At 44.7% G+C, this 11,425-nt stretch overlaps 1 protein-coding gene across 2 annotated transcripts; it reads left to right on the plus strand.

The window, feature by feature from the left end:
- Positions 1 to 3,148: 3,148 nt before the first annotated feature.
- Positions 3,149 to 10,916, plus strand: sap130a (Sin3A-associated protein a). 2 transcript variants are annotated; one of them, XM_053873368.1, is made up of 21 exons: positions 3,149 to 3,264; positions 3,871 to 3,998; positions 4,125 to 4,372; positions 4,560 to 4,727; positions 4,803 to 4,929; positions 5,011 to 5,126; positions 5,214 to 5,338; positions 5,531 to 5,678; positions 5,758 to 5,848; positions 5,956 to 6,060; positions 6,162 to 6,303; positions 6,503 to 6,618; positions 6,694 to 6,987; positions 7,061 to 7,220; positions 7,402 to 7,500; positions 8,254 to 8,615; positions 8,700 to 8,936; positions 9,007 to 9,132; positions 9,206 to 9,309; positions 9,652 to 9,765; positions 9,908 to 10,916. In XM_053873368.1, exons 2-21 carry the CDS (start codon positions 3,887 to 3,889, stop codon positions 10,064 to 10,066), a joined length of 3,153 nt encoding a protein of 1,050 aa, XP_053729343.1. In that variant the 5' UTR covers positions 3,149 to 3,264; positions 3,871 to 3,886; the 3' UTR covers positions 10,067 to 10,916. The 2 variants fall into 2 exon arrangements, with proteins under 2 accessions (XP_053729343.1, XP_053729354.1); XM_053873379.1 differs by having other exon boundaries at positions 8,724 to 8,936.
- The last annotated feature ends 509 nt before the right edge of the window (positions 10,917 to 11,425 follow it).

Consider the following 11,425-nt stretch of genomic DNA (forward strand, 5'->3'; position numbering starts at 1 on the left):
GTGTGCATGTGAGAGTTAGTGGCACTTAGGACTACTTAAGACGCCCCATCTGTGATGTGATGCTGTCTCCATGGAGACCTTTCCTACTCAACTCCCCCAGGCTCCCACATTTACACATGCAGGAAATGGACCTTCAGTGAGTAAAGCTCTGACAAAATTGGTACATTCCCTAAACAGGGTTCTCAGTAATCATGATTCAAACCTAAAATATACATAATAGGTGAGAAATGTAATGGAAAGAATATGCTGGTTGGACTGACTAGTCCTGTCCATGGATTTCAACAGTCCAGGGGAGAAACCCCGTCATGTTTTAAATTGTTTCAATGACAAAAATCGAGTGGAAACCTGGTTGTGGTTAAGCGTTTCCCACTGATTCAAGCCTTAAAAAAAGTCTATCACTGCTGGAGTGCAACAAATCAGACAATGAGTCAGCTAGTTCCCACGTCTACCGTCTGTGCATACAACGCTCCCTTAGTCAGCATTTATCAGACACCAGGTTCAAGTCATCTGTCAGTGAGAAGTACTCAGAGTCTCGCCAGCCCATGAGTAATGAAGAAAATTTGAACTTATCAGTGCTCCCCAGGAACTGAGTTGAGGTTTGCCCGTCTGATGCAGATACCACAATGGAATGTGACATCTTGGAGTGCCCTTAACAGAGTGAAGCTTAAATGTGCTGCTCTATTGTAAACATGTGCAGCATTCTATTGCTCTGAATGATTTTTTTGTGACGCATCACTTTCATAATATAAACATGGAACGTGGAAAAATGCTGCTCCAGGTCAAAGAACATCTTATTTTCTGTGATTTAGACATGAGGTGAAGTATTGTCGTCCCTTGACAGAAGAGCATACCAAACATGTTCTCAGAAACATTCATTAAGTTACTACGTATTCTTGATGTGTTGCTTTTGTATTGTGAGCCTGTGGATGACATTTTCCATCACAGCTCAATGTTATTATACACTTCTTAACTCATCAGCAGTAATATCCAAAGAATGCTTGTCATGAGGGATTTTGCCTGTAAAATCAACATACCGGCAGGTGTGTGTGTGTCTGTGTGTGTGTAAGTGCAGCTGTGGAATTTAGTGGTCATGCCTCAACATGCAGGAATGTTTTATAACGCTTTATGGTCCATTTAATTGTTCACAATGACATACTTGTGCGTGGAACTGTTGCTGAAAGTATGCAGATAATCCCTGCCTTGTTACACCATGATTATATTGTAACAGAAAATATATGGATGGAAGGCAGAGCGAATGAAAACAGGGCTGATGGTGATCTCTGATGGCATTATTACTTGCTCTTTAGTCAAGCCAAGAATTCTTTAAGTGCTGTCAATGTCATGCCAGACATACATGCTGACATTTATCACGCATTGTTGTGTTCAGCGTTCAATGGGTTCAGTGAGAAAGCTGCTAATAATATGAGAGAACTTTATTAATCTTGTTACCAGGAAATTAAAGTTGCCAGTAGTGTTCCAGGATTTGCTTCCAAAGCACACAAGTGACGATCCCTCAGGAGGTTTGTGTCCATCAACAACACCAATAAAATGAAAAAACCTGTTCCTTTTCCCATTTCCAGTTTTCCTGAAATGTGACACACAGAGCAATGCTGGCCATTCAACACGTGCTTTTCTACTGTACATTTACACTCTGTGATCTTCCCAAAAGAGATGCCTTATCTGAGGAATTGCCAAGATTGTGGCAGTGCTGAAAAAAAAAGAGTCAGAGATGGTGGCAACTCTTCTTCACTCACAACACTGTCCACTTTACAAATATTTTAATTGTAGAGGAAATTGTTCCCCAGTTTGAAATGGTGTATATCATGCAAGATGTTCGTTTTGAGGACTATAAATATCTTGGGATCCACATAGACAATAATCTGGACTGGGCTCGGAACAGTGAGGCCCTTTACAAAAAAGGTCAGACTCATCTCTTCTTCTTCAGGAGGCTCAGGTCCTTCAACATCTGCGGGACAATGCTGAGGATGTTTTATGAGTCGGTGGTGTCCAGTGCAGTTCTGTATGCTGTGGTTCGCTGGGGCCGCAGATTAACGGTGGCGGACACGAAACAGACTCAACAGACCCACCCCCCGCATCAGCTCCTGGTCCAGTACAGTAGCACATGGACCAACAGACTGAGACTACCCATCTCAAAGACCAAGCACCACAGGAGGTCCTTTCTTCCTGTGGCAATAAAAACATACAATTCATCCTTGAAAAAATGACAATGAAGGATTCTTTGGCACCTTTTTCTGTTCTTGAAATGCATTTTCTTGCACATTGTTTTCTAAGCTCTTTTGTATCGCTTTTTTTTTTGCACTTTATCATATTATTTCTTTTTAATTGACTGTGATATGTTGTGTATAGTGCATGTTACGAACACAATTTCCCTTGGGATTAATATTTTTTTTCTGATCCTGATTAATCTTTTGGGGTCTCCTGTCCACGTATACAGTTGTAGTACTGTAGTAATTTTTAAAAAAAATTCTCTTCTAGGTGAATCCTAGCCCAAACACAAAAAGCCAAACTCAAGTCGAGTTTCTTCTGCCCTCCAGTGTTTCTTTAGTGCATTGCGTGAGCGACACACTGAAGTGCAACGCCTCGTGTTGACGTCATGTTTTGAGTGCGTAGTAGCGCCATTCAGATGTGGCGCGGGAATCCTCCTTCAGATGTGTGTGACTTCCAGCTACGAGCATTGACTATCGATCTTGTTTTCATAAGAAAATAAGAAACAAAAATTAAGCAGTTTCTAAATTGTGTTTTCGTCAGTGTTCACAAGTAGAACATTTTCTGTATTTGTGAAATATAGCAATTTTGAGAAAAATAAATAAATAAAAATCATACTGACGCGTTTGTTTCGTATTTTTGAAAAACAAACAAACAAACAAACAAACACTGTTTTGAGAAAGTGAAGTGGATTACACCAACAGATAGAAGCAATGAACTATTCCATCGTAAAAGTCAATAAAACCGCAAATAAGGACATGACAACATTTTCCCCAGTTGATCGTCTTAGTTTTATTCGTCCCCAGCAACGATAATAGTAATAAAGAAGGAGCTGCTCCTGAATGTTGGTCGAGCAAACCTCGAGTTCCGATTGGTGTTCGTTTTGGAGGTCTGATCGCTGATTGGCTGAACAAACAGTTGGCCCCGGTTCTCCTCCAGCGTTCTTCCGGCTTACATGTTGGAGGAAAAAAAAGAAAAGACGAATGGGAAAAATAGTAATCCAAGAAAACCACCATTACCCGCTAACTTCTCGAAACGGTAATGTTCGCAGAGATGCAGCGAGGCGAAACACGAGTCCTGCCCCGATAGTTTTGTGCCGTGTAGCGACATGAGAACGATCGGCTTTAGCCCGTCTCGCGTTAGCTTGTGGCTAGGTTGTTGTAGTAGCTTGTTAGCACCGTAGCTGTGTAGTTTTAAGGTTGCCGAACTCGAACCAGCGGTCATTAAACGTGTACACCCAGAAGGCCGACACCGCGTTCGACAATTCTAGCAAATGCAACGAGGCGTCGATGGTTTCTCTACAGGATTGTGTCACATTTGACAAGCAACTTTCCAACCTGCTAGTCCAGATTTTACTGTTCATTTGACGGTAAACAAAGGTCCTGCGAATGGTCGCCTTTTTTATGTGCTCTGAATTGCATTTCCATAAAAGTATGAATTTCAACGCCCTTGTTGTGTTTGGAGCCCGAATGGGAATGTTTGTCTTCGCGCCGCCTGTTCAACTTGTGCCTGTCGGGTTCGGGCTTGTAGCGTGATGTATGGTTTCATGCAGTCGTTCATGTTCCACATCTGTGTGCGTCGAGCTGTCTGACCATAGAGACTCCTTGTTGAGGCGATCGCCTTTCTCCTCTTGTTCTGTTCTAGGTCAGAATAACTCAGAATGAGCTCGCAGCAGTATCCTCGACACGGACTTCCAGCGTCCAACACTGGTGCGCCTCAACTCCCTGTGGCTGGGAATCTCGTAGCTGTCACTCAGCCAACAAATCCACAAGGTTACTACTTATTTTGATGGAAATAATGTTCAAGTGTCTGTGGTAGTGACAGAGTAGTTGGTCTTACGCACCCTTTTTTTTAATGGAAAATCATTTCTAGCAAATAATTCTTGCATGTTCTACCAGATGGAGATAGTGGTCGAGATGTCGATCATGGGCAGCAAGATCACCCTCCTCCGGTCGGTGGGGCAACGCTAGCATTCAGAGACGATAAGCAGGAGATGGTGGTCAGGCCTTACCCGCAGGTGCAGACGCACGGTCCCCAGCAGGTTGTTCCACAAACGGTGTCCATCCAACCTGGCACGCCAGTGACGTTGGCCCCCACACACCTCCAACTGGGTCAGCCAGCAGTTCTTACCGACGGGCAGATGAAGGTATTGTTTTATTAATTATTATTTTTGGATGACGTTACTAAAGGGCTGATGGGGAAACATTTTTTAAGGGAAGTGGAAGGAAGTGAAATGATTGTACTCACTTGCATCGACTTTAAAAGGAATGTTCTACTGACATCGCAACTGATCATCCATCTTTCAAATGAGACATTGTTTTGGTTTTCTACAGGCTGTTCTTAAGTCACCTATGCCAAGTCGCCTGATAGCCCCAGCACCAACTTCCAACCAGGGTCATATCCCAATACCTTCTAAGGTGCCTGGCCATATTACTGTGACGGTAGAGAGCAGTATGGCTACCACCCCTTCTATTCCAGTTGCAACCATTAGTGGTCAGCAGGTGAGTCAGCTTCTGACGCCGTTGATGTTTTCAGGGTGACACATGCTTCAGATTTGTGACTGGTGTGTTTCGCAGGGTCACTCGAGCAACTTGCACCATCTGATGTCAACAGGCATTCAGATAATTCGTGGCAGCGCACCAGCACTGCAGATCGGAACCCCTGCTGTGCCCCCGCAGACCTTCACATCTCATTTACCTAGAGGTGCTACATAGAAAGCATTTCTAACTCATGTTTTGTCTCTAGGTTCTCTGCTGAATCTGAAATCATGTTCTTGTTCTCCAGGCGCTGCTGCAGCAGCAGTCATGTCCAGTTCAAAAACTGTCCTGCGACCAGCAACTGGAGGAAGTGCTGGGCCTGGTCAGCCTACTGTGCAGCACATCATCCACCAGCCTATTCAGGTGCTCGCTGCGCACTCTGCGACTCTGACGAGAGCTGTGAAGAAAGAAAGTTTCTAATTTTGCCATGTATGTTTTTGCATTTATTAGTCTCGACCTGCTGTTACAACCTCTACAGCTGTGCTCCCAACAGTTGTGGCCCCAATTTCCGCAACCAGAACTCAGTCTCCTGTCATTAGTCCAACGGCTACACATTCGGCAGAGGTGACTCATGGGTAAGTAGCACAGTCTGCGCACACACGTCAACTCACTTAGACTCAACTGAAATGCTTTCTGATCAGAAAGTGATACCTCACTGCCTTTTGACTAGTGATCCAGTTGCATCTAACAACTTGCATGTTTCCATGTTCAGAGTTTCTTCCTCACAAAGCTGTCCAAACAATGAGATGCTTTCTCAATAACTTTAGGCGGCCTGGACTGACCATTCATCCTCCACCGGCCACTGTGAGTATTCAGAGGCCTCAAACGTCCAGGGAAGCTGCTACAAGGATCATGCTTCCATCTCATCCAGCTATTGGCGCTCAGAAACCTCAACCCCCCCATACAATGACACAGGTAAATGCTTGTTTTTAAACCACCATACTGAAATATGAATATGAATATGCATCTTAAAAAGACCTGCTGCCATCTACAGAAGCCAATCTTCAGTACTGTAACTCCAGTTGCAGCTGCCACTGTTGCGCCAATTGTTGCTACCAACACGGTGCCATCGACTACAGCAATAGGTACTTGGATTTTCTCTTCTCAAACCTATTTGTCCACAGTTAAATCAGATCAGAAGGTCAGTTACTTTAAACAAACCTTAATATTTTCTCTTGTTGTATTTTTCCAGGTGGCGTTCCTCATACCCAAATGAACAGTAACACGATTGTTACCATGACGATGGCATCACACTCTTCACATGCTACTGCAGTCACCACCTCTGCCATTCCTGTTGGTGTGTAATTTTTTGATCACCGAAGCACTGCTGTTGATTCTGGGCTGCTTTTGCTTTGCCTTTTGCACATTTGATGACCAAGTCTTGCTCTGCCTATATAGCAAAAGTGGTCCCTCAGCCTATTGCTCACTCTTCATCTCGCGTGCAACCTGAGTACCCTGGGGAAAGAGCCAGCCTCATTCCTGTTCAAGGTCATCGATCTTCTCCTAACCCAGTAACCATGGAGGCTAGGAGTGATAACAGGTGAGATATTGACAGATTTCATTCAGACTGTGTTTGGAATCCAGTCCACCTATTCCTTCCAGCTATGCCTGCCATGGCAATTGTACACCAAGTCAGACATTCGCTCCAAACTCATCTTCAGAAATAAAAAGTATTTCTTGGCTGAATCCTTTTTTGCTTGTCCTTGGTTTATAGAAACTTCCTTTTTTTACTTTTACAGGCCCTCTGTGCCAGTGCAATTCCAGTACTTCCTACCAACTTACTCGTCGTCCTACCCTCTGACACAGACCTACACCCCTATCAGTAGCTCAGTGTCCACCATTCGCCAGTATCCTGGTAAGATCCTGTTTGCATGTTGTTACTTATGATCAGATGATGTCATGATATTATCATATTCCCCTTCTCAACTAGTGACCCCACAAGCCCCAAGTTCAGCACTGCCCACTCAAGGGGGAGTGGGCGTGGCCACCACTGTCCATTTGAACCACATGCAGCTGATGACCGTGGATCGGATCGGTCTACCCTCCGCCCAAATCAGCACCCAAGGAATCCAGCCAGCTCCAATTGCGGCCCAGGGCATTCAGCCCACACCCATCGGAGTGCAGGGCCTGCACACATCTGCATCGATAGCCACACAGGGAATACAGCAGACGCCAAATGTCACTCAGCAACAGCAGCAGCAACAGCAGGCTGAGGCAAAATCTGGTAATAAGATTTAGACCGCTGCTGCGAACATGTATGACGATCTTTCTAAGTTCTAGTGTGGTCTTTCTTTCAGGAATTGTTTTGACTGATGGATTTGTGGCGAGCCCAATAAGCACGTTTGGTGCCACCCAGCCTGTAGCCACCATGGTGCAGGCACATGGTCAAGGAGCAGCTCCCACCCTGGTCTCGTCTCCTCGACCCAGTATCCTTCGGAAGAAAACGACAAACGATAGGTGAGCTCAACCTTTGACAAGTGATGTGGAGCTTAGTTGTATGGGATGATCTGGAGTCCTTACATGCAATGTTTTAGATGTAAAGGTTGGATTACATTATCCTAGTGCCCTCAGGTGTATGACAGACCAAACCGATATATGGCTCGACTGACTTGCATCTAACCATTTTTTTTTCTTACAGTGCTGTTCGTAAGAACCTGATCCCAGCCCAGCCCAGCGAAGCCAACTCTGGCAGAATGGAGAGTGCTGTGAGAGCGGCAGGATCTCCCCGGCCTGCTGGGTGAGCCTCCACTCTGTAGAGGACGTAATGATACCGTGATGAAGGTCCAGATCAACCACTGTGATTGGCCCACTGTGGTGCATGGCATCATGGGGACTATTCGGCTTCAAGTGACCGTACCTGAGCCCCTCATGTGCTGAGCATTACAAGTAACATCAGACCTGCTTGACTTACGTCCACCTGTACTTATGACCGCGGCCAGCAGATGCTTATTTATTTATTTATTTATTATTCAATGTCTGGCACCGCAGCATGTAGCAGCCTGGAAATGCGCATACGACAGTTACTACAGTAGTTCCTATATGGCATTCGACTTACGTCCAATCCGGTCGGAACCGATCCCGGTCGTAGGTCGGACGTTACTTGTATATTAATGCATGGTTGAACTCGTGAGTTGTGCTGTCAGGTTTTGCTCATCCCACATGGCTCTGTGATCTACCAACTCTGCCTTGGCAGGTCAACATAATGGGCCCTGGTTTAGAGGTAGTGGGAACCCTGGGATGTTTACACAAGTTATGTGTGTAAATTATACACCCATTGTTGATACGTGTCTTTTTATGTCATTCTGTTCTGTAATTCACTGCTTGATTGAATTGTATTGCAGCAGTGGCTTCATTGTACAGTGTTCTTGCATTGGCAGTCTATTATTCTTTTTGCCTACTTTGTTTACTTCAGAACAACGACTTTGTTTCTCTGCTGCTATTTCTGTGTGGACATTGAATGTTAACGCCAACGTTTTGATTTCTCCTTCAGTGTGAAACCCAAAGCCGAGGTGCACATGGCCGTCGCTCCTCCTGTCATGGCCACTGTTGAGGCACTGCCTTCACAGGGAGGGGAGCAGCAGGTCGTGTCCTCCAGTACACAGCATCTATCTCAAGCCATCCCCACCATGCTGGCCACCCCCGGACCAGTGCCTCCATCCCAGCCGTCCACTGTACTGTCAGCCTTGCCAGCTGCCATGGCTGTTACACCTCCTGTCCCCGCCTCAATGGGCAACACTGTGGCCTCTCCCACGCAGCCCGCGGCCAGTAGCACTGCAGCTTGTGCTGCCAGCTCCACCTGCCCGGACATGAAGATCAAGCAGGAACATGAGTCCATGGACACTTCTCACCCTGGTACGCAACATTTATTTTTCTAAATCCGAACCAGTTAGAGGCATATAATTGTCATAGGTGGGAAATACGCCTTTTACCTCACAGATTCCTCCATGAATTTGTCATCAGGACCAGCCCAGGCATCCTCCCTGAACATCCCAGCCACAGGCGATCTCATCCCTGGTGCCTCGCCAAGAAAGAAACCACGCAAGCAGCAGCACATTATTTCGACAGAGGAGACCGAGATGATGGAGACCAATAGCACAGATGAGGAGAAGACCCCTGGGAGGCCCATCAGCGGCAGAGCCGAGCGGCGTGAATCCCCACCCAGAGAATATGTTGGTATGTGATGAAAGTTTTTCAGGGAATTTCAACACAAGCGCATTGTTGACCGACTCGATCTTTGTTGCAGACGAAGAGGGAGTCCGGTATGTTCCAGTCCGTCCTCGGCCTCCGGTTACGTTGCTGCGACACTACCGTAACCCTTGGAAAGCTGCCTACCACCACTTTCAAAGATACAGCGACATCCGGGTCAAAGGTGAGTGTGGAAGGACCAAAGCCTTTTTTTATGTAAAGTTCAGTGCTTCAACGGAATTTTCGGCTCATTTCAGAGGAGAAAAAAGGATCGTTGCAGGACATGGCCAATCAAAGAGGAGTTGCCTGTAGAGCTCAAGGATGGAAAATCCACTTGTGTGCCGCACAACTTAGGCAGTTGGTGAGTAGTTTGGCTGCAAGTCCGATGAGTGTATCTGCGACAGATGTGTCACTGTCTGATGTGCTGATCATCAGATGGTGACCTACTCAGTAATGCATATACAAGTCTACTCAACACTACTATATATATATATATATATATATATATATATATATATATATATATATATATACACACACACACACACACACACACATATTCGAGGTAAGCCAAATAACCATTCTATGGTTACTTAATGGTACCAGCAGAGGGCACCCTGCATCAACTGTGAACCCCAAAATGGTGCTTCATTCACTTTTGTGTATGATGTGTTTTCCTAAACACGGTGTTGTTTGTTGACAGTCAAATTTGGAGCATGACGTGTACAGCCGTCTCTCCACCCTTCAAGAGGGTCTGATTCCAAAGAAGAGGGCGAATGCCGACGACGACCTGCATCGAATAAATGAGCTTATACAGGTGATGTTCGATGAGCCAGATCCGTTTTTAAATGTGCAGAATAAGTGGAATGTGTTTCATGATTGCAAATTGTCACATTTTGTACAGTATTATTAGTTTATTGAGTAGTTTTAGCCATTTTAAAAGTGTCGTGTTCTTCCAGGGAAACATGCAGCGCTGTAAACTAGTGATGGACCAGGTGACCGAGGCCCGCGACACGATGATGAAGGTGTTGGATCACAAGGACAAAGTGCTAAAGCTGCTCAATAAGAACAGCACGGTGAAGAAGTCCTCCAAACTGAAACGCAAAGAACGGGCGTAAGCAGGACCGTCTCCACTGTTGCTACGTTACGATCATTGTCCCCACTGGAGAGGGGATTGCTCAGAATATGGTGCTATGATTTGCTGCATACAATCAGGAGCACCCTTCCTGTCTTCCCGAGGGTGAGTGCAGCGACAGTAGGATTGTGCAGCAGTGAAGGCTGTCAGGTTCTTATGAAGACACACAAACATTGTAGGATTGTGAGCTGTGCGATCCACCACATCAATGTGATCTCATTTCCTGCCCCCCACCAACTGGTCCATTCCACTTATGAGAACAGCAGCGTGACAGATCCCAAATTCAAATTGTGGTTGTCATTGGTCTGTGCCTTGGTTTATTTCTGTTTGCTATAACGCATTCAGGACATTTTGCTGTTGAAATTTTGTTTTTGTGCCGAGTATATAGCTGTAGGGCTGCTGGATATACTCTTTAATTTGGCTGCCTTACTGCATCCGTACATGTGACATTCAATACGGTCAGGAACGTTTATGTAGTTCTCCAGGAAAGTACCAAACGGAAACTGAAAATTTGAGAAATAGATGATCCATGTGCATAATGTCATGTCAACATTTCAGCCGCTCAGAAAACACCTCTTTGATTCTTAAAAAAAAAGAAGTGGATTTTGGAAAGGTCCATCATTGGAAGTGCAGTGGTCGCATTGAATTCATGTAAATGTATGTAAATGTTGTTTTTCATCGACCTGTTTTTTTTCCCTCTTCAATTTTTGTACTCAAAACATGTTGTGTTGTGTGACGTAACAATTCATTTTGCAGAGTTGAAAAGAAGATATGAGCCTGACGCGTTCGGCTTGTGTACATTGTTTTTGTCGTTGTAATTATAGTAAAGATACTGAGACAACACAAAAGACTATGTCTGCTTTTGTTTTATCCTCCAGCTGGAATCCTTTGGAAAAGTGTGTTTGGGAAACCACCGGTGGTCATTTAAGGTTAATAATTGAGAGACTTTCTGAGGTGACTTCAGCAGTGTTTGCATTTATTCTTATTTCTTTTTCCAGATTGTGTCCTTACTTTTTGAAATGTTACTCCTTTAATATGATTCTATCTTCTGTGTCTTTGCTGGTCTCTCAACCCATATCTTTACAGATGCACATATTCACTCTGAGTAGACTTGAGAATCATGCAGCTCTGGTGGCTCTTCAAAATATGTATTTATATGATGGATTTTTGATGGGACTGCCCCATATTTCAACTTTTTTTAAAATTTATCTTCATCTCTATTTGTGTTGTTTTCCAGTATATTTGGACAGCACCCATGGTACGTTTTCTAAAGTAATTATTGGATTTATTCCTTGTGGCAGGTATATTTAATTTATTTTCTTCCCTGTCATGGATATATGGA

The sequence above is a fragment of the Synchiropus splendidus genome, chromosome 1 (genome assembly GCF_027744825.2).
Source record: "Synchiropus splendidus isolate RoL2022-P1 chromosome 1, RoL_Sspl_1.0, whole genome shotgun sequence".
In the NCBI taxonomy this organism is placed as follows: domain Eukaryota; kingdom Metazoa; phylum Chordata; class Actinopteri; order Syngnathiformes; family Callionymidae; genus Synchiropus; species Synchiropus splendidus.

Bases quoted from the DNA above. Each gene is read 5' to 3' on its own strand.
- sap130a (XM_053873368.1), top strand. From the start codon at position 3,887: ATGAGCTCGCAGCAGTATCCTCGACACGGACTTCCAGCGTCCAACACT. The intron at 5,849-5,955 runs GTACTTGGATTT...GTATTTTTCCAG, and splicing joins GCCATCGACTACAGCAATAG to GTGGCGTTCCTCATACCCAA. The intron at 9,133-9,205 runs GTGAGTGTGGAA...GGCTCATTTCAG, and splicing joins CAGCGACATCCGGGTCAAAG to AGGAGAAAAAAGGATCGTTG.